This window comes from Mustela putorius, unplaced genomic scaffold, assembly GCF_011764305.1.
Source record: "Mustela putorius furo isolate JIRA1106 unplaced genomic scaffold, ASM1176430v1.1 tig00000228_pilon_pilon_pilon, whole genome shotgun sequence".
Classification (NCBI taxonomy): Eukaryota; Metazoa; Chordata; class Mammalia; order Carnivora; family Mustelidae; genus Mustela; species Mustela putorius.
In genome coordinates, this window is record NW_025421322.1 from 7,537,188 (window position 1) to 7,563,503 (window position 26,316).

General features: G+C 41.3%; 1 protein-coding gene across 2 annotated transcripts in view; it reads left to right on the forward strand.

Moving 5' to 3' along the window:
• Positions 1–5,831: 5,831 nt before the first annotated feature.
• Positions 5,832–26,316, forward strand: part of FZD6 (frizzled class receptor 6) — a 36,629-nt gene continuing 16,144 nt past the window's right edge. The window contains exons 1-2 of one of the 2 annotated variants that reach the window (XM_045078006.1): positions 5,832–5,970; positions 6,912–7,249. In XM_045078006.1, the coding sequence (XP_044933941.1) occupies positions 7,073–7,249 (177 nt within the window). In that variant the 5' untranslated portion in view covers positions 5,832–5,970; positions 6,912–7,072. The remainder of the gene's footprint in view (positions 5,971–6,911; positions 7,250–26,316) is intronic. The other variant, XM_045078007.1, reaches the window with a different exon arrangement.

The following is a 26,316-nucleotide window of genomic DNA, read 5'->3' on the forward strand; positions in this document are numbered from 1 at the left end:
CCACTCCACCCCCACCCCCCCACCCCCCACCCCACCCCCACCCACCCCCACCCCGGCTCTTTGCCTGCAGGGGCCAAGGACCAAAGACTGGGAGGACTTATCCTGGCTTGAAGATGTCTGGAACATCTTCAAGTAAGAGGTAAGAGACCAGTAAGGAACTTGGGTATACATACTGCCCAGCTCTGTTTTCCCTCAAATACACACCTCCATGCCTCCACACGTACATACATAAATGTTTCAAGTTTTGTTAAAGTTAAACAAAAGTTAACTAATTCTACAAAGTTTATTATTAATGAGAACAAAGGTCAGCAGCTTCCCCTTCCACCGTTCTCCCCTGCTTGTGGAAATCAACTCTCCTCATTGTAATTAACAGCCTCAAAATCTACCTGAGTTACTCTGTTTCCCTGGTCTCCACTATAGTATTTTCCTCCTTTCAGGAGGAATGCATTCCGATAGTGAGGTTCTTGAAGTGAACAGAACTTGGGGACTCTTAAAAAAAAAAAAAAAAACCCACAAGATTTCAAATATAGAATTAGAGCTGTGGAAAGGTCCCTCATGCTTAAGTTTCATTAACGTCAGGGCCAGTCTCTGCCTCTGCCTTCAAATGAAAACACCCAAGATCTATGGAGTCTCCCAACCTCTAGGCCATATTTGGTACATCAGATCTCTTTATAGTTTTGCATTCACCTTGCTCCCTAAAGCCCACCTCCTCTACACAATTCTTCTGTGGAGCTGCAAAAATAGTAGTCTTTCTTTAATTCCACTTTCTCTAAAATTTAATTTTTATTTTGCTTCATTTGTCACCCTATGACACATACTTCTCCCATTTTTTTTAAGACAATAAAAAAAAATACATATAGTCATTACCAGTCCATGATGCACAATTAGGGGTGAAGTTGGTTTTACATATCAAAGGAAATGCATTTAGCTATTACCTGTATCACTAAATCTGAGGCCGAAGCCCTTTCCTAAATGCTATAAGCTTTAGAGGAAAATAACCATTTCTAATATTTGACTTTATACCTCTGCTTTGCTAGGGAAAAAAAAGATAAGATCTTAAATATTAAAGGTGACCGGATGGTAGATATTGAAACCACTAAAACCAAAACCAATCACAGTAAACTCAGTATAACTATAAGTGCTGATAGGGCTGAAGCTGTTTCTCTTTAGCATTATGAATCTTTTTATTTGAAAATGACAATACCAGAGCTCCAAAGACACGATCTCTCACGTCAAACTGTGATTAAAACATGTGTCTCTTTCCTGCATTGTCATGTTGCTACTGAAATTTTTATTTCCCAGTAATACTGGAGGTAGTCATTAGAAGGTGTATTATTTCTGGCCAATGCTAATGGATTCAACCACAGCAAAAGGTTAGTGGCCATGTTAGAGATGCTGCAGCAATTAGCTTTTAGAGCAGGGAGTGACTAGGCCATGCACTTCAAGGGAAAGTTTTTAAATAAAGGCTATCCTCCACTTTGTGTTCATAGATTCCCCCAAATTAAGTCAATAAGCCATTACATGTACAACTGTCACTTGGAGGGACTGCAGTCTTGGGCAGAGCTTTCAGAGGTTAGGCAAACAAGAGTTTGGGGGCTCCTCTCTCCCTCTGTTACCTTTTTTGCTCTCACTCACCCAGCCTCCTCCAGCTGGGGTCCCCCAGCTGCTGTTTGCTCCCTCCACTCCTAAGGCCTGGGCATCAGGTCAGTGATTACCAGGAGGTCTACCCACACGACCTGTGCAGGGTCAAGGCCAGGGTACAGAGGAGGATACCATATTATATGTCTGCATACTTAAAAGCCATAAATCAAGCTTAATACTGTTCAATAAAACATGTTCTGCTTCCCTAACTTTGTCATAAAATTTTTAAAAATTTTAATGTATAAATCTATATTTTAATGAGTGTTGGCAAATTACCAGGTTTAAGAAATGTAATTATTATTGTGTGCATCTGCTTAGCCTGGTGATAGGCTGGAAATGTTTGGATAAGTAGCAAAATAAAAACTTAGCACAATTTACAAATGATATGTTTACTCTATAAACTTTATTTTCAATTTAGCAAAATCACTTAGTTTTGCTATAACGACAATTTTCATAAAATCAGTGTTCTATTAACAACGACGCTAAATTACATAACTTTCCTGAGTTGTTATAGCTCTTGGAATGTTTGAACTTAATTTTAATTCTGCGAAAGCAATAGCAACTGACACGTTGATCAATTTCTTAAAGCAATACTTATTTTAGAAGATGAAGAATTGGAGTTTCTGGTCTGACATGTAAATAACTGAGAAGCCATCTCTCCATCCAAATAAGTTAAAAGCTGAATAAACTGAAAATAAATAACTCTTCTTAGATCTTTCAGTGAATTGAGATCATAAAGCCAAATGCTGCTCCCCAAATTGGAGAGACAGTAAGATACAGAGATTCACAACTTACCAGAGCAGAAACCTTCTAGGGGGAACCAGGAGGGGACAGGAAAACCCAAACTATAATGGATGATTTGCGGGAAACTCAGTGTGGACAAGTCTGGGAGTTTAAAACCCCACAGTGGGGGGTGCTTAGGTGGCTCAGTGGGTTAAAGCCTCTGCCTTCGGCTCAGGTCATGATCCCAGCCCCACATTGGGCTCTCTGCTCAGCGGGGAGCCTGCTTCCCCCCCTCTCTCTCTGCCTGCCTCCCTGCCTACTTGTGATCTCTGTCTGTCAAATAAATAAATAAAATCTTAAAAAAAAAAAAAACAACCACTGGGACACAGTCTTCAGGGAACCCCCACACTTGTGAATTTTACTTCCTGAAGCTCCACCAGGTTCTGACAGTGACTAGTGGAGAAATATCTCTTCATGTTTCTGGCAGGGGAAAGAGGAAAGAAACCATATTGAAATATGCCTGACCATTCTATTCTTCTTAATAAGGCTTGACTTCCAGGGAAATTATTTTGCCAAAGCCTAATATATTCAGATTTTATTGGAGCCTGTCTAACTTGGGGGAAGAAAAACACCCAGCCCTACTCAGCTCACTCTGGTGATATTGTCCCACCTGAGAGAAGTATAAGTTGAAAAGCACTTGTAAAGGTCACAGGCTCCCTAAAAGACAGAGACCTAATCATAGATCTATACAATGCTTCCCCACTCCACCCCTTTATTTTTTTTTAAAGATTTTATTTATTTATTTGACAGCAGGAGAGAGAGTGAGAGAATGCATAAGCAGGGGTAGCAGCAGAGGGAGAGGGAGAAGCAGGCTCCCCAATGCAGGACTTAAACCCAGCACCCTGGGTTCATGACCTGAGGTGAAGGCAGATGCTTCTTAACCCACTGAGCCACTAGGTGACCCCTACCCCCACTTTAATACTGCATCACTAAAAGCCTCACTTACTGCAGTTCTTTTTCCTAGTACATCATATCTGGCTTTCAACAAAAAGTTACAGGGCATACCTACAATGCAAAAGGACAATCTGAAGAAACAAAGCAAGCCCCAGAACCGGACCCAGATGCCCATAAATGTTGGAATTATCAGACCAGGAATTTAAAATAATTACGATTAATATGCTAAGGGCTCTAAAGGAAAAAGTAGACAACATGCAAAAACAGATGGGTGATGTAAGCAGATACGTGCGTATCTTAGAGATACTCTGGTTGGGTTCCAGACCACTGCAATAAAGCAAGTCAGATGAATGTTTTGGTTTCCTGGTGCAAATAGAAGTTATGTTTACACTATGCTGTGGTCTAGTAAGTGTGCAATAGCATTATGGCTAAAGAAACAATGCACTATTAATTAAAAAATGCTAACCATGGTCTGAGCTTTCGGTGAGTCATAATCACTGATCACAGATCACCATTACAGATATAATAGTAACAAAAAAATCTTGAAATAATTTGAGAATTACCAAACTACGGCACAGAGACATGAAGTGAGCAAATGCTGTTGCAAAAATGGTATCAATAGACATCCCCAGCATGGGGACAGGTGCTGGGGTGTGGGACAAGTCACCCTGTCCAGTGCTGGAAGCCTGAGCAGGGCGTGGGTGTGGGACAGTGCAGTGACTTGTGATTCAGGGCCCACAGTCTTCCTCCCCCAGACATTCTGTCACCCTCCTGGTCTAGCTTTGTTCATTATGAACAGGATAGAGAGTCCAGGAATATGCCCATATACATGGAGCAACCCATCCTTGACAAAGGAGCAGAGACAATACATGGAGCGAAGAGCATCTTTTCAACCAAAAGTGCTGGAATGACTGGACAGTCGCATGCGAAACAATGAATCTGGCCACAGATCTTACACAACATCTTCAAAGAAATCAACTCAGAATGGATCATAGACCTAACTGTAAAACACAGGAGAACATAGGGGAAAGTCCGGAAGTCCTTGGGTTCAGTGATGACTTTTACTGTACAACTCCAAAGGCACGATCCACGAGAGCAATAGCCCGTGAGCTGGACATCGTTGAAATTCAACACTTCTGCTCTGTGAAAGACGATGCCAAGAGAACCGGAAGATAAGCCACAGACAAGGAGAAAATATTTGCAAAGGATATATCTGATAAAGGATTGTTCTCCAAAATACACAAAGGACTCTTAAAACCTAACCAGAAGAAAACAACCAACCCAATTTTAAAAATAGACCAAGGACCTCACAGAAACCTCATCAAAGAAGATACACAGACGGTAAATAGTGCTGAAAAGATATTTGCATCACGTATCATCAGAGAAGTGCAAGTTCAACCAACAGTTGAACTGCTCCTATTAGAATAGCCAAACTCTGGACCACGGACAACACCAAATTCTGTTGCTGTGGAGCAACAGGAACTGTCAGACTTCGCTAGTGGTGATGCAAAATGTTACGGCCACTTTGGAAGACAGTTTGGCCATTTCTTATAAAACTAAACATGCTCTTACCCTGTGATCCCGCAGTTGGGCTCCTTGGTATTTGCCCCAAAGAGTTGAAAACTTAACATGGCACAAAAAACTGCACACGGGTGTTTAGCACTTTTACTCACCATCGCCAAAGCTTGGCATCAAGCAAGACTACCTTGTGAGGGTGAATGCATGGTACAGCCAAAGGGATTTTATTCAGCACTAATAAAAAATGAGCTGTCAAGCCATGAGAAGACATTGAAGACTATGACTAGGTGAAAGAGGCCAATCATATTATACATATTATACAATTCCAACTATATGACATTCTAGAAAAGACAATACTATGGAGAGAGGGAAAAGATCCGTGGTCGTTGCGTCTTAGGAAGAAAGGAGGGATGAATAATCAGTGAAGCCCACGAGATGATGTGTGGCATGGTTGATTCTAGCCCCTAGGCTGACTTCTAAAGTAGTTCTATTTCTATCAGGGTTTTGCGTCAGTAAAACTGTGGGACCTGCCAGGCTGGAATCCCATTGCCCCCTGCGCCTCAAGTTAGTGGCCGGACCCCCAAAACTAACAAAAGGGACCCCGCCACTTTCCCACTAAGGACACTTGGAGAATTGCCTTTACAGAGCAAATCTGCCCCCTTTTAAGAATCCTTGTGTGTCCTGAGATCCGAAATGCAGTGGGTCCTCTTAAAGGAAGTTTTTGTTGAGGGGAGGCACCCAGAAGCTTCAAGAAAGCCCTGTAGGCGGAAGCCCGCTGCACCGGGAGAGCGAGACGCGCGGCACAGCCGTGTGCTGCGGGTACCAGAACCACCGCAAGGTGGAGGGGACCCACCCCCCGGCCGCACAGCGGGACCCGCAGCCCGACCCCGGTCCCCGGGGCGCCGCCCGGGCCGCAGCGCAGGCGGGACCGGGCGGAGGGCCAGGTCCGCCGCCGCCGCCGCCGCCGCCGCGAGCCCAGACCTGCCCGCCCGACCTGGCGGCGCAGTCTCGCGGGATCGCCGGGCCCTCGCTCCCCGGGCCGCTCCGGAGGCAGCTGGAGTTCCGGACGCTTCGCGGAGCCGCCGTCTCAGCTCGCGGCGGCCGGACGCTCGACCCGGCGAGGAGCGGAGAGAGGTGAGGCCCCTCGGGCCGGCTGGGCGGGCGGGCGCTGCGGGGCGGGCCTCGGGGGCGCGCGGCGGGCCGGGAGCCACAGGTGCGGGGCGGGCGGCGGCGGCGGGACAGGCCGCGCAGGCCGGAGTTGCCGCAGAAGTCGGGGCGAGCTCCCGGGGGACGCTGCCGGGGCCCCGCGCCGCCCAGCCGGCCCGGGACGCTCGCTGCTGCGCGGCTCCAGGCCCCGGGCAGGTGCGGGGCTGTGGGGCGAGGGCCCGCGCGGGGCGCTGGAAGCCGGGCACCGGGCGGGGGCGGGGGTGCTGGGGTGGGGGGTGCGGCTGGTCGCGACTCGGGGCCCACGGCCTTTCCTCCCGCGGACGTCCGTCACCCTCCCGGTCCAGCTTTGTTCCTCTGCCCTCGCGGTGCGGCCACTCCTCGCCCCAGCCCGTGAGAACTGATTTCGCTCCTCCGGGAGGAATCCTAGACGTCTCCCCCCAGTTGGCCTTTTGAAAACCGGGAAAGCCCATCTCCCGGAGACGGCCCCACAGACCGGCCCTAGGGAGTCCTCCAAGGCTTTAGGAACTCATTAGGTCTGAACGAAATTTCCCTGGGACTCAGTTTTCTTGTGCGTAATCAGATCCCCAACAGGGGCCCTTAGCGTTCACGATTCTGTTAATACTTTTTAACATATTATCAACCCCAGCGTGACTTTTTTTCCCTCCACCTCACTCATCCTTTGCCCCCCCGCCCAAAGGTTCTATCATGGGTTCCCTAGAGATGAGGCTTCCTCGGCCGATTCTGTATGCTGTGCCAGAGCAGGTGAAGAGTATCTCGAAAGGACGGAATTTTCCGTCGTTTTTCCAGCGTTAGTTACCCAGGGTGAAAAACTCAACCTCTGCACTTTGATGTCCGCCTTTGAGTGTATGACAGATGTCGCACATGCCCTCTCTTGGTTGTTTTTACAGTAATTGACCCAGAACTCATTTCAGGAAAAGAGCTTCCTTCAAAATGGCAAAATGGCAAAATAATGAAAGAGCAATTTGAACATTTTCTTTCTGGATGACCATCTAAGGATGAAAAGAGCGATTAATCCCAGCCATGTGGTAAAACCAGGAATCTGAAGAAAATGGAAATGTTGGCATTTTTGTGGATATGTGTTTTTCCACCCTTCATAAGAGGGCACAGTCTTTTCACCTGTGAACCAATTACTGTCCCCAGATGTATGAAAATGGCCTACAACATGACATTTTTCCCTAATTTGATGAGGCATTATGACCAGAGTACAGCTGCTGTGAAAATGGAGGTGAGTATTTCTTCATACATTTATAGAGAAGTAGTTGATGTTCTGCTCTGGAATAAACTATAAATGTGACTTCTTTTTTTTTTTTTTTTTAAGAAGCACAGTAAGGGATTCCATTAAGTTGTGAACAACTTCATATTTTGAATACATCCTTTGGAAAATTAATTTCCCCTACTAACTTCTGTTTTGTGTAGTTTTGTGGCCCTTGTTAGTGCATTTGTTCAATGGAGGGTTTATTTTATATGAGGTGTAAGTGATGATTTTGAAATATCGTGCACCTGGCAAATGTTTTGCTTCCTTTAATCAATTATGTATGGTAGTTCCTCTGGAAGTGTGAATTATGAATTTTTCCTATTTCATTGAACATATATCCTATATTGTGCTTGAACTACACCCGTGTATTTTCATAAGTAGTTGTGAATGTTCACCTGGCCCAGTTTTTCTTTTTCTTTTTTTTTTTTTTTTTTTTAAAGATTTTATTTATTTATTTGACAGACAGAGATCACAAGTAGGCAGAGAGGCAGGCAGAGAGAGAGAGGGAAGCAGGCTCCCTGCTGAGCAGAGAGCCCGATGCGGGACTCGATCCCATGACCCTGGGATCATGACCTGAGCTGAAGGCAGCGGCTTAACCCGCTGAGCCACCCAGGCGCCCTGGCCCAGTTTTTCTGAAATAAATCAATTACTGGAAGATGTGAGGGCTGAATTGTTTGGCTAAAAAGTGGCTTTTTTTTTTTAAAGCGTGGCACTTAAGTACTTTTTGTAAGATACCTGTTAAAAGAAACCACAGGTCTAGGGAGGAGCAGAGTGACACTAAAGATTGCCTTAGGTACCTCAGTTACCAGCCTCCGGTTTGGAGATATGCAGATTGCCGGGATGTGTGGGAAGAAAGAGTTACCTGTAGAGACAGGGAACCTGCCCTCCCGTACAGATCTCTTAGATTGGTAAGTCTCAAAAAGGGAAGAAGACAAATATTTTTCTAGTCTTTCTCCAGAAGAAGCGTCCAGGGATGGTAAAGGCTTTTCCCCCTCAGAACGTTGCTAAGAGATGAAACTCCTACAACTTTAATATAGACACTAATTTAAAAAGAGATTAGATTTATGCATTCACTGTTGTTTAGTTGAATAGTTTTTCACTACCTCATTCGTAGATACTGGTCTAAAATAGCAGAGCTTTTAAATACTAAGTAGATGTACTTGAAAAAGATACTACAAATTACATTTTTGGTACTCTTTCAGTGGTTTTTCAAACCAATGCAAAGTATCATTTTGAACACTGAGCAAATGGTGCAGTGATACTTTAATTCATTAATCAGGACCATTTTGATAGCTTAATCTGATCAAAATAAAGTATGTAATAGGAGTGCCTTCAAGGAATAATTGCATCATTCATGTTTTCTCTGATAGTTTTATAACTCATGTCTTATAAAGTTCTTAAAAAATATTTTTATTCTTAAATCCGATTTCCTTTTTGCATAATATCTACATACATTTGAATGGTAACACTGGCCTTATAAAGTCACATCATTTGGAGTTCATTATCCTAGAGTACCATTGTAGAGAGAGCGGAGAAATGCATCCCTGCTATTAAATCCTGTAATTTCAAGATGATACAAACTACTTTTTGTTCCATGTGTCTTTTTTTTTCACGTGTCTTTTTAAAACAGTTGTTTCTGATTAAGAGAAAAAGGTTGTTTTTTTTTATTTATCTAGCTGCTTTTCTTTCCCAAGGGGTTTCGTGTCTGGACATTATCAAGAAGGCATTTTTGTTCTCACCACCTTTATTTGATTGCTAATGTTAGCAACCTCATTATATAATCTTCCCCATATGCTAAGCTTTTTCATAGACTTTACTGTTAAGTTTTTTCTAGCAGTCATACTTCAGTAAGTTTAAGGGTATAAGAGAAGGAAGTCATCAAGCAGTTGTTTAATATAATATTAGTCTGCAAAAGAAGAAAGGGAAACGGAAAGGCTAAATAATATCCACCTTTGTCAGACTGTAAATCCTTGGGTATTCTTTTTTTTTTTTTTTTTGGCCATGATATTGTGCTTTTACTGTTGCCCTGTCTTTACTTGTCCTTAGCCAGTGATGTTCTCTTTTAGTTCCTATAACGAATGCCCCAAATCCTATAATTTGAGAGTTGTGACACTAAATAACATGTAGAGCTTCCTAATCTCTTTTGTGCCACTGACCCCATCTAGAATAAGAGAATGTTTTAAAATTGAATTAAGATGAGGTGCATGACAAAGGAAACCAATTGTATTGAAATATACCTCTCTTTATAGCCCTGGTTAAGAACCCGTGAGCCCTCCATCATGTAGGAACCGAAGCTCAGAGAAGTTACGATTTGTCCAAGTCTGAGCACAAGGTTCCAACAAACTCTTCTCTGTCCACACGGACCATAATGTCATCTTTAAGTGGTTTTGTTTGTTTGTTTGTTTGTTTTTAGCCTTTGATCTTAATCAATAAAAAAGAAGATATTTCCCAAGACTCAGAATATGATGGGTTAATTTCAGTCTTTGCTGCTGCTTTGCAAATTTCATTTCTATAAAAGTTAAACTGGGAATTTTGGTGTTTTTTTTTTTAACCTCTCTTCAGACCTACATGTCTTTCTTCTTCTCATCTGTGCCTTGAATACTAAGTCTTCTCACAGTTTTCACCAGTTGCTCCTCTCTGGTTGTGTCAAAGTGATTTTATGAAAACAAATCCTCATGGTCCACTCTGGGAGTAATAACATTCTTCACCATTTCCCTAGAGCTAGAAAAATGGACCTGACTCTAGTGTGTTCTTCATAGGGGACCCTGCCTTCCTGGCCAGCTTCCTTCCCATCTTGTCCCTTCAGACGTTACACACTTTGCTCCACATTGCTCTCTCTCACTTCTGTGCCTTTTACACATTGTATCCATTGTGTCCTAGACTCTGTACCTGTCCTTCACCTACTCGGTTTATGCAGGTCTCTGTGCTCAGGGAAGCCTTCTTTCACCTTTCTCCCAGGCATATGTAATCTCACTGTCTATACTCGGATAGTGCCTAAATATATAACGGTTCTTATATTTATTACGCAGTATCGCAGTTATGCATGTAGCTCTCATTAGATTGCGAGTGTGTGGAGAGAGAGGATGGTGTTTATTCACCTTTTCCCAATGCCTAGTCCAGTGCCTCAGAGCATGGTAGATGCCTAGTAAAAGCTGAATAAAGAAACCAGTGGTGTTTCCTGTTCTAATAAATCAGCAAAGAGAATTTTACCTCCAAATCGTCACTTTCCACCTCTGTCATCTTCAGTGTTCAAGTGAAAGAAACTCTGATACTTTTAGGTGGTTCTCAAATCACCCACCTGGGTTCTACCTGAGCCTGGGTCTGATGAAGCGTATTAGCTGACATCCTCGGTGTTCTTTCCCATGTTAACATGATACTTGTTTCTTGGAATTTAAAGAATCTTATTTTGGGGGCCTCTGGGTGGCTCAGTTGGTTAAGCATCCGACTCTTGGTTTCAACTCAGGTCATGATCTCAGGGTCCTGAAATCTAGCCCCACACAGGGCTTCCTGCTCTGCAGGGAGTCTTCTTGTCTCTCTCTCTCTCTGCCGCTCCCCCTGCTCACAAGTGCACGCTCTCTTGCGTGTGCATGCTCTTTCTCAAATAAATCTTAAAAAGAATATTTTTCTCTTTAACCATTAATATTTATATGGAGTGAAAGAATTCATCTTTTTTTTTTTTTAAAGATTGTATTTTATTTATTTGTCAGAGAGAGAGAGCACAAGCAGGCAGAGGCAGAGAGAGAAGCAGACTCCTCACTGAGCAAGGAGCCCAATGTGGGATTTGATCCCAGGACCCTGGGATCATGACCTGAGCTGAAGGCAGCAGCCCAACCAACTGAGCCACCCAGGCATCCCAAGAATTCGTCTTTTGATTGGTGTTTTGTATTATAAACCACATGTCTTAGTTTCTTTACAAACATTGTACTATAGTCTGGTCAAATACTAAATCATAACTGTGTAGAGCCTGGCTGTTACTAAAACACACACACACACACATACACACACACACACACAAACCACAAAAAACGTTTTATAACATCTCAAAAGAAAAGATGAGGTTTTATACTTCCAACCCCAATGTCTTCGGTTCCTGCTGGTCCCTACTGAGTTCACAGTGTTCACTATAAATTAACGTTAGAATTATGGGCTGAAGAATCATCATCTGATTATTGCAAGCAACTCATTGTGCTTTCTCAACTACCAAGAATTCCATACATCAATGGATCTATCCCAGTCAGCTTTTACACCTTAGTTTTCATTTTGTCTGAGGGCTATCCTGTTTTATAGCCATAAAATTCATAGCACCTGTTGTCAAAGCTTCTCTGTGATTACAGGAGATGGGTTAGAGCAGTGGTTCTCAGGGTTCAGTTCATAGACCAGCAGCTTGTGGGCTTGTTAGAAATATATGTTCATGGACCCCATTCCAACCTACTGAAGCATGATCTGTGAAGTCAGGGCTCAGGAGGCTGTGTTTTAACAAGCTGTCTGAGAGTTTCTCACGAACATTAATATTTGAGACCCACTGGTTTAGAGCAAGGAATGCAAACTTTCTGTAAAGGACCAAATAATAAGAATTTTTGGCTTTGCAAACCATACAGGCTCTGTCACAGCTATTCAACTCTGCACCTATAGCGAAACAGCCATAAACAGTTTGTAAACAAATGAGTGTAGATGGGTTTTCAATAAAACTGTATTTACAGAAACAGGCAGTGCACCATTTTTTGGCCCACAGGCTAGTTTGTGGGACCTGGTTTAAGGTATTTGAAAGTGTTCCTAAGGATATTACACACAGAGTATGTATTAAGTAAACATGATCGTTCATTCTTGTTAATATGTTACTTGAGCTTTATCTTTCCACATAAATTTTTCTTAGGCCAAATTTATCACAGACCACTGACTGGGATATTCTTATTCTTCGGTTTTGTTTCAGAGATTGCTTGAAATGAGGGATTTCAGTTTTGTCTTTTAATGTCTGAAGCTGAAGTCATTTGTATTTCAAAGAGTTAATTTACAATTCTGAATAGTAACTTGGCTTGGTAATGAAAAGGATGTTGTACAGCCCAACTCTCCCAAGTAGAAAAACAAATGGCTGCTGGTTTTCCATTGTGTTCCTTTTCGTTTCGTATCTAGAGCATTGTTTCCCAAATTGTGAGGCTGATGTCCCTTGAGAGACTGATTTCGTCCAGAAGGAGCTGAGATTGATCTAGGGAAAATGGAAACAGGAATATTCTATTTTTCTTTTTGAATTGCCTTCGTTGAGGTCTAGGCAAAAGCAAAGTCATGTATTGTGTTTGGAACAGCATGCGGTCATTGTACTTTCAAATAGTCTAAAGGGAAGTAAGCTGTAACTTCAAATAGCTGTAACTATTCCGAAAGTAAGTTGTTGAGTCATTCAAAATGAAACAGATACTGAAATGTGTTCCAAGTCAGAGTGTGTATGGTGGCTACCTTTGTGTTTTAAATGTACAACTCATAAACTTACCTTCCTTTGTGATACTGTGTAACAGTAGTGATGCAGGACAGTTGTTAGGGTTCAGAGCCAAGGGCCAAAAAAGAATTCTGGAGACGCTTTTGATGGAAGAAGATTGTTTTATTAAAGCATGGGGACAGGATCCGTGGGCAGAAAGAGCTGCCCCCCCCCCCCCGGGGTCGCGAGGAGTAGCCCATTTTATACTTCCAAGTTGGGAGGGGTTTAGGGAGAGCCTAAGCCTCCCAGGTATTTTGGAAACAGGGTTTCCAGCATCCTCAGGGGGTTAGCTGTTGTTAGGAAAAAGTCATATATTACCCTTTAGTAAAAACCCAGTCAGGAGACTCTTCAGATATATATAAGCGGGTCATACACTTTGGAGGATGATTGCCAAAATGTATCTTGTTGGGGGGAGTGTAGAGAGAGAAGAAAGTTTCCAAAGAAATTTTTATATGTTACAGTAGACTTACAGGATCCTGGGGGTCAAGTTAAGACTGCCTTTTGCCCTTAGCAGAGTGTTAATATCGAGGCAGTGGAGTTCCTAGAGGAATGTCGCTCTGCCTGTTTCCGGAATTGTCATCCGGCTGTAAGTACTAAGGAAATTTAATTTTTCTTTTACCTTTGTTTCCCACATCAGTAGTAAGAAAGTACCGTGACTGTATCGTCATCTTCAGAATCAGGGTTAGATGCGTATGTGAGCAGAGAACAGCACGTCTCCGGGGAGGCTCTGCTGATGGGCACCAGGTCCCTATAGGGCTATCCCTTGGTATTCCACAGTCTGGGACGTGACTAGTTATGCCTTCAGGAGAGCCTGTCTGTCCATGAAGTGTCATGGTTCTTCCAGACCGTGAGAAGACTGTTGTGTTATTTCCTTTCCTTGAGAATGCGACATGTAGGTAGCGAAGGCTTATGGCTCTGGTTTGTGTATTTGTCGTGTAGACTTTCATTAATATTTACCGAATGTATACCTGAATGTGTAGTTTCCCTGGAATTAGAATTTTTCCAATTCACAAGTTTTAAATTAAAGAGTTGACTCTTCCCTGAATGAATTCTTTTGTAGTGTCAACCAGTTATTGCATATATTTGCCATATTTCCAAAGTAAACAGTTTATTGAAGAAATAACTTAAAATTAATAATGCTTCCTGCTAAGAACACTTAAAAAAAATAACAAGTATTCCATCGTGGAAATAATGCAAATTCCTGCTTTTTCTTCTCTTATATTCCAGGCCCTGCTTTGTATTTAAAGAAACTCACTTGCCTGTTACTGGTCTCACTCATGAAAATAAGTGACAAATTTTCCATCACTTTCTTGTATAGTTGTCTGTAACACTCATAGAATTTATTTGTGATCTCTGTAGACACATTAATAGTATTTACTCTCTGAGGAATAAACATATAAGAACCCCCTTTACGTGTGCCTGGGTGGCTCAGTCCGTTAAGAATCTGCCTTCGGCTCAAGTCATGATCCTGGAGTCCCGGGATCGAGCCCCGCATCAGGCTCCCTGCACCGTGGGCAGCCTGCTTCTCCCTCTCCGCCACTTGTGCTCTCTCTCATGCACGTGCTGTCACTCTCTCTCTCTCTCTCTCAAATAAATAAAATCTTTTTAAAAAAATAAATAAGGACCCCTTTAGATCTCAAGTGACTCTCTTTCTAGCTAACACCTATCACTTTTTTTCTTCTCATTTTTTAGACTTCTTCGCTCTCCCTCAGTTTTCATTACCATCACTAGAAGTTGATTTTGTTTTGGTGCTTTTTTAAAGTAATGAATAAAGCTCTTAGCACTTCTTGAGAATTACTGAGTATGTCCCCGTGAGTAGAAAGCACATATCCTGAGTGGAGAATCAGATGTGTCACGGCACTCGGTCTTGTACAGGAGAAAGTGGCTTGCTCCCTTACTTCCATGTGCGATCCATGTTTCAGTAAAGTGACAAATGCTTATATATCCTCTGTCTTTTAGTTTAATACTAAGGGAGTCAGGGCACAGCTAAGATACTGGCACAGGACCACTCTGCTTAGGGGTAGCTTTACATATTTTTAAAAAATCAAAGTATCTCTCTTCTTCTGATCATGCTCTAGTGGAATTCTAATCCAGACTTTCTCTGCAGGATCCTACAGTGTCACTGATTCCAGGCTTACATTATGATTCCTTCCATTGTCAAGTCATAGCATGTGTGTTTTAAGGAAAAAGATGGTAATATGGCAGAAGCCGGCATTCCGAGAGTGTAGCAGTTTACTCATGCTGCTTTCCCGTCTTAATATCTGCTCAGGCCACTTGAAGATGGAATGCTATTGGGTAGGCCTGACGTCATAAGGGGGAGTTAGGTAATACCCAGTTCATGAGAGGTGGCTTTAGGTGGTTCTGTGTAGATGTCCCTTAGTTGTGTCTAGTCTTGACACTATCAGGAACTATTAGCAAACCAAGGTGGAAGGTCCTTTTATTTATTTAGGGTTCATCTCCTCATTGGAATATATCTATGCCCTTAGCAGCTTTCTGTCCTAAATACAGTGGGCCAGAGTGATGTTGTATGAAGCAGGATATGGGTAGGGTCTCTGATGATGACATCGAGTCACAGAGCTGAAAATCTGATACTACTTTAAAGCGGTGCTTCTCATACCTTGGTGTGCATGAGAACCATCCAAAGGGCCTGTTAGAACACAGATCACTGCTCCCACCAGAGAACTCCTGAACCCGTAGGCTGCAGTGGGATGGAGAATTTGCACTGCTCTCAAGTTCCCGTCCGCTGCTGCTGCTGCTTGCTCAGGGTCCACTCTGAGAACCACTGTTCGAAGGCAAGTTGGGAAAGTTGTGTTGCCGTCCTTCCTAGGTGAAAGTAGATGGCTTTTGGAAGCAAAAAGCACTGGCCAGATTAGCACTGGCCTGCATGTAAGGGGCCAAAGCTGCCATCGATTTGTTCCACTAGAGACGGCATCTGGGAGAGCATCTTAGCCATTGGATTGGGGTTGCTTGAGACAACCTATTAATGACATATTCCATCGTGCTGGAGAGTTAAAGTGGACAGGTTCTAAGAATTACACCCCTAAATATGTTTTCAGTGGTGTTATTAGTCTCTGAAAGTGCTCCCTCCCCTGCCCCCAGTAATATCGCTCTTGATTTTCTACCTTGGTAGAGGAAGAGTTCTCATGGTTTCACTTGGCCCCTTCTACCATAATAATATTTATCCTGGAAGCCCGTATGGTGATTGTACTGTGGCTAAATACAGCTGTTTGAAGTATGCAGGCATGGACTTAGAAATTACAGTGGGCTGGGTTTAGGGTCCCACCAAGCCCTATCATGAGCCCATTTATCCTCTGACCTCCAAAGCCCAATTTCTGAAACGAGCACATTGAATCTAGAATGAATACACCCATATCAGTGTATCTTAGCCTTGTCTAAAATTCTGTTCCTTCCTCCTTAATTCAGCATACTCAGAAACCGATGTAAGTGAACAGTGTCTTACAAGTAATGTATACTCCCTTTTTCCAGATGTGATTTTGACTTGAGCATCCCACGGCATGCTGGGGTAGAACTCTACTTACAGGTTGAGACTTGTAGAGTGGTTGGGATGTGGTATAGGCTATTTATTTTCTTCTTACAAAGCAAATCTTTCAGATGAGGAGCACCTGCCCCAACAAAGGGTGAAGGTCTACTTTGAGGTCTTCAGGTTCAGAGAGCTCTGTGTGAGTCCTCTGAACCTTGTCTTGTATCCCCACTTCAGATCTAGGGGTCCCACTGCTTCCAGATCACAATATCCCTCCATATCTTATGTGAAAGGGAAGCAAATTTAGCCAAAGTATAATTTGACAACCTGCAGTGTCAAACTGTGTATTTGATTTTCAACTTCTTAAACCTTAAATCCTTTTAATCCTTGTATTTCATTCCACTCCTTGAACCAAGAATTGAGAGATGCCAATTTGTCACTCTTTTTTTTTTATTAAGATTTTATTTATTTATTTAACAGACAGAGATCATAAGTAGTCAGAGAGGAAGGCAGAGAGAGAGGGAGGAGGAAGCAGGCTCCCTGCTGAGCAGAGAGCCCGATGTAGGGCTCGATCCCAGGACCCTGGCACCATGACCTGAGCTGAGCAGAGGCTTTACCCACTGAGCCACCCAGGCGCCTCACCAGCCACCAGGCGCCTCACTGAGCCACCCAGGGGCCTCACCATATCTGTTTTCCCCTTCATCTTATTGACTTTCTTGCCCATCTTGTGGTAGCGTAGTGTCAGAGTTAAAGAGGACCTACTCTGGAGTCATATGGACCCAGGTTCACATCCTGGTTGCCTCTTACTACTTAGGACACTTGATGAAAGTTGCTCGTAGAGAGCCTCGGTTTCCTCATCTGCAAGGTGGAGCTAAGAATATCTCTTGCACGGGACTACTGTTGTATGAGAATTGGCATATGGGAAACCGCAGTGCCTGGTTTATGGCAAGTACAACTCTGACTTATCAGTAGCTATAGTGTTGGTAAAAGGAGCATTAGGAGGAAGGGCACTGACATTCTAATTCAGGTAAGATTTGGGGATTTCAAAAAAAAAAAAAAGATTTGGGGATTTCAGTAACGACTTCAATCAGCAGTTGGATTCTTGTTTCTCACTTTTAACCTGAGGTCTGGATTAGGTCAGTGGTTTTCAGGCTGTGATCTCTGGCAGTCCTTTGAGGTCACTGGCAGGGAAGGGGAGCAGTGAGAGGGCTCTCAGAGGGAGGGCTTCCTTTTCAGCCAGAGCATCTGTGCTTTTATTTATTTAATATAGCAGGCTTCTTTGTAATCTCTTATTTAAAGAAAAATCTTGGCAAAATACATACACACACACACACACATTTAGAAAATAATAGACTTAAAAGTCCACTCAAGTCCTTTCCAAGTCTAAAATTCTTCATGTCTATTAGTTGCAGAAGGTTAAAGCAGTCCACACTGGATGTGACCCGAAGACATGTTTTATTTTTCCTGTACAGTATTTTAAATGTTTATATTAAAGTACCAAAAATTTGGAGATTTTATATAAAAATCTAGATTCTGTTTTCATCTGAAAAATTGATAAATCTGACAGGCCTGTGCCCCCATTTTCAAATAGTCAGTTGGGGGTTGAATGGCAGCTGCCCCCTATCTTCTACCCTCTGAATTTACCTGCCTGGCCTGTGAAGGTATTGAAGGTTCAACATCTGATTTATTGGCTGCTCATTGCATGAACCTCAACATTATTGGATTAACCAGTACTGGTGTTCTAGAATTATTAAGCAAAAGATGAGACTATAAGGGCCTACTTAGTCAGAGCTAGCCATTTTGTTATTTATGCAGTAAACTTAGATTGACAGCCCCCCCCCCCCCCCGAGAAACTTACTTAGAAACAAGTCTGGGAAACCAGTGAAATATGACTGACCAGCCCCTGATAATAGAGCCCATATACCAGGACATGTCAGGTCAGGGGGAGGTAACAGAGCCCAGAATACAAGGATGAGTCAAGCCAGGTGGAGACATCCAGTCAGAAAATACCTCCCTAACCACCCAAGAATGTGGGCCCTGCCTTTTGGGCGCCAATTCTAACCAGAGTGATAGGCTAGTTCAAATAACGACTATAGGGTGAATTGTAATTCATTTGGCCACCTCTGTGTGGCCAGGCTCAACCACATGGCCTTTGCTCTAGAAAAGTTAGTCTGTGAGACTGGGAGGGGTCGCCTCTTTGCAAGAGACGGCCCTGGCTGGTCAGTTTGATTCTCGATGCTTGGCGCGAAATAAAGCTTTGCTTGACCTTCGCTTTGTATCAGTCTCGCTCCTTTGACCATGGGCCCAACAGGGACTTGCCTTATTGGCCCTGTAAGGAAATTATTTTAGCATAGCAAAAGGATGTGTGTCACTTTCATTTTGCCTGCCCTTAAACTGGACAGTAAACAGATCTTAAATGCTGACCATCAACTTACCCTAGCTATTACAGAATGACTCCTGAGTTAGAATCACACACAGTGTATTTTCATTCTTTCCACTCTAGGGTCTGATTAACAGACACTCAAAAATGTTAGGAACGAGGCTTGATTGGACAGTAAGTAAGGAAAGAAATGTTACTCGTTGTCCATGATTCTCCTCCTTCCACTTCAGCTCCTGAAGGGATAATCGCACTGTCTGGGCATTCTCCCTCTTGGGGTAGAGAAAACTGAGAGAAGGACTCTGCTGTTTGTTCTTTAACAAGCTCCTGTGAGGCAGCAAAGCGTTGGTCTCAGCATCGTCTGTATATGGGCAGCACGGTCTGCCACCCGTTGGAGGGCCTGTCTTTGCCCGGTCACTTTGCCGCATCAGCACGGGGTGAACTCTCCACGGCTCCAACGTTCTTTACGGCTCTTGCTCTGTAATTGTTGGGTGTGGGTTCCATATGTGCTCTTTAAATCAGACTTGTTAATTGTAGTGTTGTAATCACATCTCATATTTACTTATTAATTTTTTCTGCATTTGCCCTTTCATTTAGCAGGAAATATGCATTGAAAATTCTTATTAAGGTCATGGAATTCTCCATTTCTCCTTGCAGTTTCATTGCTTTTTTAATGTTTTATGCTTTTTTATTAGGTATATACAGTGCTCAGCAATGCATTTTAAAGTAGATCTGTTGTTATTTATCCAGAATCTGACCTCATTCTTTTTTCTTTCATTACTTTTATTCCCTCAGTTGCTTGGTACTGTGTCACATTTTTATTTTGTTTTTTAAAAATCTCAGTTCCAGGGGTGCTTGGGTGGCTCTGTGGGTTAAAGCCCCTACCTTTGGCTCAGGTCATGATCCCAGGGTCCTGGGATCGAGCCCCGCATCAGGCTTTTTGCTCAGTGGGGAGCCTGCTTCCTCCTCTCTCTCTCTGCCTGCCTTTCTGCCTACTTGTGATCTCTCTCTCTTTCAAATAAATAAATAAATAAAATCTTTAAAAAACATAAGTCTCAGTTCCAGTGTAGTTATCCTGTACTACTGTATCGGTCTCAGGTGTACAATACAGTGATTGCGCAATGTAGTACATTACTCAGTGTTCATCAAGATCAGTGTACTCTTTAATCCTCATCATCCGTTTCACCCAGCCCCAGCCCACCTCCCTTCTAATAAACATCTGTTTGTTCTCTATAGTTAAGAGTCTGTTTTTTGGGGGGAGGGGTTGTTTTTTCTTTCCTTCGTTCCTTTGTTTCTTAAATTCCACATATGAGTGAAATCATAGGTATTTGTCTTTCATTGACTGGCTTATTTCGTTTAGCATAATACTCTCTAGCTCCATCCATGTTGTTGCAAATGGCCAGATTTCATTTATTTTTTTTTTTATGGCTGAATAATATTCTATTATATGTCTACTATGTCTTCTTTATCCATTCATCTATGGATGGATTCTTAGGCTGTTTCCATAATTTGGCTATTGTAAATAATGTTGCAGTAAACAGAGGGGTGCCTATATCCCTTCAAATTCATATTTTTGTATTCTCTGGATAAATACCCAGGGGTGCAATTACTGGATCATAGTGTAGTTCCATTCTTTATTTTTTTTTAGGAACTGCCACAATGTCTTCCACCCTGACTGAACCAGTTTGCATTCCCACCAACAGTGCAATAGGGTTCCATTTTCTCCACATCATCACCAGCACTTGTTCTTTCCTGAGTTTTTTATTTTAGCCATTCTGACAGGTATAAATTGACATCTCATTGTGGTTTTGATTTGCATTTCCCTGATGATGAGTGATGTTGAGCATCTTTTCATGTGTCTGTTGGCCAGCTGTGTGTCTTCTTTGGAGAAATGTCTGTTCATGTCTTCTGCCCATTTCTTACTTGGATTATTTGGTTTTTCGGTGTTGAGTTGTATCTGTTCTTTATATATTTTGGATATTAACCCTTTATTGGATACATCATTTGTAAATACATTCTCCCACTCAATAGGTTATCTTTTAGTTTTGTTGATTATTTCCTTTACTGTGTAGAAAGCATTTTATTTTGATATAGTCTATCTACAAAGATAGTTTATCTTTGCTTTTATTTCTTTTGCCTTGGGAGACCTATCCAGAAAGATGCTGTTATGGCTGATGTCAGAGAAATTACTGCCTGTGCTCTCTGCCAGGATTTTTATGGTTTCAATTCTCACATTTAGTTTTTTCATCCATTTTGACTTTATTTTTGTGTTTGGTATAAAAAAGTTGTTCAATTTCATTCTTTTGCATGTAGCTGGCCAGTTTTGCTAACACCATTTGTTGAAAAGACTGTCTTTTCCCCATTGTGTATTCTTGCCTCCTTGGTAAAGATTAGTTGAGCATATAATTATGGGTTTATTTCTGGACTTCCTTTTCTGTTCCATTGATCTGTGTGTCTATTTTTGTGCCAGTACCATACTGTTTTGTTTGTTTGTTTGTTTGTTTACAATTTTAAACTTGTATGCATGTAGTACCATACAGCTTTGATTAATTACTACAGCTTTGTAATATATCTTGAAGTCTGGAATTCTGATACCTTCAGTTTTGTTTCTGTTTTTCAAGATTGCTTTGGCTATTCAAGATCTTTTGTGGTTCCATACAAATTTTAGAATTGTTTGTTTTAAGAATGTGAAAAGTATTGTTTGATAGTGATTGCATTGAATGTGTAGATTGCTTTAGGTAGTATAGACATTTTAACAGTATTTGTTCTTCCAGTCCACAAACATGGAATATCTTTCCATTTGTCTCTGTCATCTTCAATTTCTTTTTTTTTTTAAAATAAATTCTTACAAATAGAATTATTATTTTTTTGTTCTTTTTTTTTTTTTAAAGATTTTGTTTATTTATTTGACAGAGATCACAAGTAGATTGAGAGGCAGGCAGAGAGAGAGAGGAGGAAGCAGCTCCCTGCTGAGCAGAGAGCCTGATGTGGGGCTTGATCTCAAGCCCCCGGGATCATGACCTGAGCCGAAGGCAGAGGCTTTAACCCACTGAACCACCCAGCACCCTTTCAATTTCTTTCATCAGTGTTTTTCAGTTTTCAGAGTACAGGTCTTTCATCTCTTTAGCTAAGTTTATTCCTAGATATTTTATTATTTTTGGTGAAATTACAAATGGGATTATTTTCTTAATTTCTCTTTCTACTGCTTCATTATTATTGTATAGAAGCTCAATGAACTTCTCTATACTGATTTTATGTCATGAGACCTTGCTAAATTCATTTATCAGTTCTAGTAGTTTTTTGGTTGAGCCTTTTGGGTTTCTTATACATAATGTCATCATCTACAAATAGTGAAAACTTTACTTCTTCCTTACCAGGTTGAATTTCTTTTTGTTGTCTGAGTACTGTGGCTAGGATTTCCGGTACTATGTTTAATAAAAGTGCTGAGAGTGAACATCCTTGACTTGTTCGTGACCTTAGGGGAAAAGTTCTCTGTTTTTCCCCATTGAGAATGATATTAGCTGTGAGTTTTTGATATAAGATCTTTATTGTGTTGATGTATGTTCCCTCTAAACCTACTTTGTTGAAGGTTTGTATCATGAATGGATGTTGTATTTTGTCAAATGCTTTTTCTCCATCTATTGAAATGATCATATGATTTTTATAATTTCATTATTGATGTGATACATCATGTTGGTTGATTTGTAAATATTGAACCACCCTTGCATCTAGGAATAGATCCTACTTGATTGGTGAATGATCTTTTTAATGTATTGTTGGATTCGATTCACTAATATTTTGTTGAGAATTTTTGTGTCTATGTTCATCAAAAATATTAGTCTTTAGTTCTTTTTTCTTTTCTTTTTTTTTTTTTTTTTTTTTTTTTTTTTTGGTGCTGTCTTTAATATCAGGGATGTTGGTCTCATAGAATGAATTTGGAAGTTTTCCTTTGTGTTCTATTCTTTTAGAAAAGTTTGAAAAGAATAGGCATTAACTCTTCTTTAAATGTTGTTAAAATTCACCTGTGAAACTGTGTGGTCCTGGACTTCTGTATTTTGGGAGTTTTTTGATTACACATTTAATTTCATTGCTCATGATTGGTCTATTCAAATTTTCTGTTTCTTCCTGATGTAATATTGGGAGATTATGTGTTTCTAGAAATTTATCCATTTCTTCTAGGTTGTACAATTTGTTAACATGTAATTTTTCATATTCTCGTACAGTCCTTTATATTTCTATGGTGTCAATTGTTATTTCTTCTCTTTCATTTCTGATTTGGTTATTTGAGTCCTCTCTCCCTCACACTTTTCTGTTTGTTTGTTTTCCATTGATCTTTTCAAAGAACCAGCTCCTGGTTTCATTGAGCTGTTCTATTTCTATGTCATCTGTTTCTGCTCTAATTTTTATTATTTTCTTTCTCTGTTGGTTTTGGGTTTTATTTGTTGTTCTTTTTCTAGTTCCTTTAGGTGTAAGGTTAGGATGTTTATTTGAGATTTTTCTTGCTTCTTGAGGTAGGCCTGTATTGCTCTAAACTTCCTTCTTAGAACCACTTTTGCTGCATCTTAAAGATTTTGGACCATTGTGTTTTCATTTTCATTTCTGTCCATGTAATTTTTTATTTCTTCTTTGATTTCTTGGTTGATCCACTTATTGTTTAGTAGGATGTTATTTAACCTCAATGTGTATATGTTCTTTCCAGATTTTTTCCTGTGGTTGATTTCTAGTTTCATAGCATTGTGGTCAGAAAAGAAGCTTAGTATGACTTTGATCGTTTTGAATTGGTCGAGACTTGTTTTGTGGCCTAATATGTGATCTGTTCTGGAGAATGTTTCATTTGCCCTTGAATATATATTCTGCTGTCTTAGGAAGGAATGTTCTGATTATATCTGTGTCATTCAAAGTCACTGTTTCCTTGTCGATTTTCTGTTTGGGTGATCTGTCCATTGATGTAAGTAGCATGTTAAAGTCTGCTACTGTTATTGTATTACTATCGGTATTCTTTTATGTTTGTTATTAAGTGTTTTATGTATTTGATTGTTCCCATGTTGGGTAACATAGTATATTGTAATATTGTAACAGTATTGCAGTTGTTGTATCTTCTTGTTGGATTGCCCCCTTTATGACAATATAGTGTCGTTCTTTATCTCTTGTTACGGTCTTTGTTTTAAAGTCTATTTTGTCAGGCGCCTGGGTGGCTCAATGGGTTAAAGCCTCTGCCTTCGGCTCAGGTCATGATCCCAGGGTCCTGGGATCGAGCCCTACATCCTGTTCTCTGCTCAACAGGGTGCCTGCTTCCCCCTCTCTCTCTGCCTGCCTCTCTGCCTACTTGTGATTTCTGTCAAATAAATAAAATCTGTTAAATAAATAAATAAATAATAAAGTCTATTTTGTCGAATATGTTATGCCACAGCTTTCTTTTCACATCTATTTGCATGATATATGCTCTTCCATCCCTTCAGTTTCAATCTGCCTGTGTCTTTAGGTCAGAAATGAGTCTCTTCTAGGTAGCATATAGATGGGTCTTGGTTGTTTATCCATTCCATCACCCTATGTCTTTTGATTGGAGTGTTTAGTCCATCTACATTCAAAGTAACTAATGATACTTATGTATTTATTGTGATTTTGTTACTTGTTCTGTGGTTATTTTTATAGTTCTTCTCTGTTCCTTTCTTCCTTTGCTCTCCTCTCATGGTTTACTGGCTTTCTTTAGTGATATACTTGGATTACTTTTCTTTATTTTTTGTATGTCTATTGCTGTTTTTTGGTTGTGGTTACCATCAGGTTTGTATATAGCATCTTCTGTATATATCAGTCTATATTAAGTTGATGGTCACCTAAGTCTGCACCTTCTTTACTCTCTCTCCTGCTGCGTTTTACATATATGGAGTAATACTTTATAGTCTTTTCATTTGTGAGTCCCTTGACCGATTTTTATAGATATGCTTAAATTTTACTGCTTTTGTGTTCCCTACTTTCTCTTATTCTTACTTATGGTCTTTCCTTTCCATTCAGAAGGGTCCCTTTACCGTTCGTTGTTGGGTTGTTGTAGTAGTCATGAACTCCCTTAACTTTTGTTGTCTGGAAAACTCTTTATCTCTTCTTCTATTCTGGATGATAACCTTGATGGATAGATTATTCTTGGCTGCAGATTTTTTTTTTTCCTGCCAGCAATTTGAAATATATCATGCTACTTTCTTCTGCCTGCAAAGTTTCTGCTGAAAAGTCTGCTGATAGCCTTATGGGTCTTTACTTTCTTTTTTGTTTTATTTTGTTTTGTTTTAAAAGATTTTCTTTATTTGAGAGTGAGCGAGTGAGAGAAAGGATGAGAAGGGGAGAAGGTCAGAGGGAGAAGCAGACTCCCCATGGAGCTAAGAGCCCAACACAGGACTCGATCCTGGGACTCTGGGATGATGACCTGAGCCAAAGGCAGTCGCTTAACCAGCTGAGCCACCCAGGTGCCCGTGGGTCTTCCCTTTGTATGTAACTGTCTTCTTTTTCTTGATGCTTTAAAAATTTTTCTCTTTATTACTGTTTTTTCCAATTTGATTACTGTGTGTGTTGGTTTGGCTTCCTAGGGTTGATCTTGTTGGGGGATTTCTGTGCCTCCTGGATATGGTCAGTTATTTCCTTCTGCAGGGAAGTTTTCAACTATTATTTATTCAAATAAACTTTCCCTTTTCTTCTTCCTCTGAGAATGTTATGCTTGATGAATTTGCTAAGTTTCCTGTCTGTTATCATTTTGTATAATTTTTTTTTCTCTTGATTACTTTCCATTACTCTGTCCTCCGGGTCACTAATTCATCTTTTTGCTTCCTTTAGTTTGCTATCTATTCTATCTACTGTATTTTTAATCAGGCTCCATGCCCAGCCAGAAGCCCAGTGAGTGACTTGAACTCATGGCCCTGAGCTGGAAACCTCAGCTGAAATCAAGAGTTGGTAACTGACTGAGTCACTCACGAAACTCTCCCTCTAGTGTATTTTTAATTTCATTTATTGTGTTCTTCATCTTTCATTTGCTCTTTTTATCTTTTTTTTTTAAGAGTCTCACTAATGTCTTCCACTCTTTACTCAAGTCCAGTGAGTATCTTTATGGTCATTACTTTAATTTTTCTATCAGACACATTACTTATCTCTGTTGTACTTAGGTCTCTTGTGGTTTTCTCCTCCTCTTTTATTTGGTACATAATCCTCTATCTCCTCATTTTGGCTAACTCTGTGTGTCTAAGTGTTACGGAAGTCAGCTACATTTCTGCTCTTGAAAGTAATGGCCTTATGAATAAAAGGTCCTGTAGTGCCTTGCAGTGCAGTGTGCCTTGTTCCCCAGAATCTGGTGCTTCAGGGGTGTCGCCTATGTGTATCACACACACCCTACTGCTGTGTCTTGGCCACTTTTGCCTTTAGTCCAGTCTTCTGCAATGGCTTTCTTTGCCTGTTGTGGGCAGTGCTTGGTCCCCGTGTTGTTAGTGGGCCAGTCTGGGGCCACCTTGGGCTTGAGTTTAGTCAGACCAGGCATTTGCCTGAAATGTTATAGCACCAAACTGAAGGGTGCTTTCCCTGTGTTGTCCCCTGAGAAACTGTTATTGGTTGGTGGGCCTGCAATCTGACCAAGCTGACTGCCTGCAGCCCACTGCTGGGATTGTCCGATTGGGTGTGTGGTTAGCCTTCCCTCACCCAAGGGCAGGAGTCCCTTTGGAGCGGAGCTGGCCCGTCAT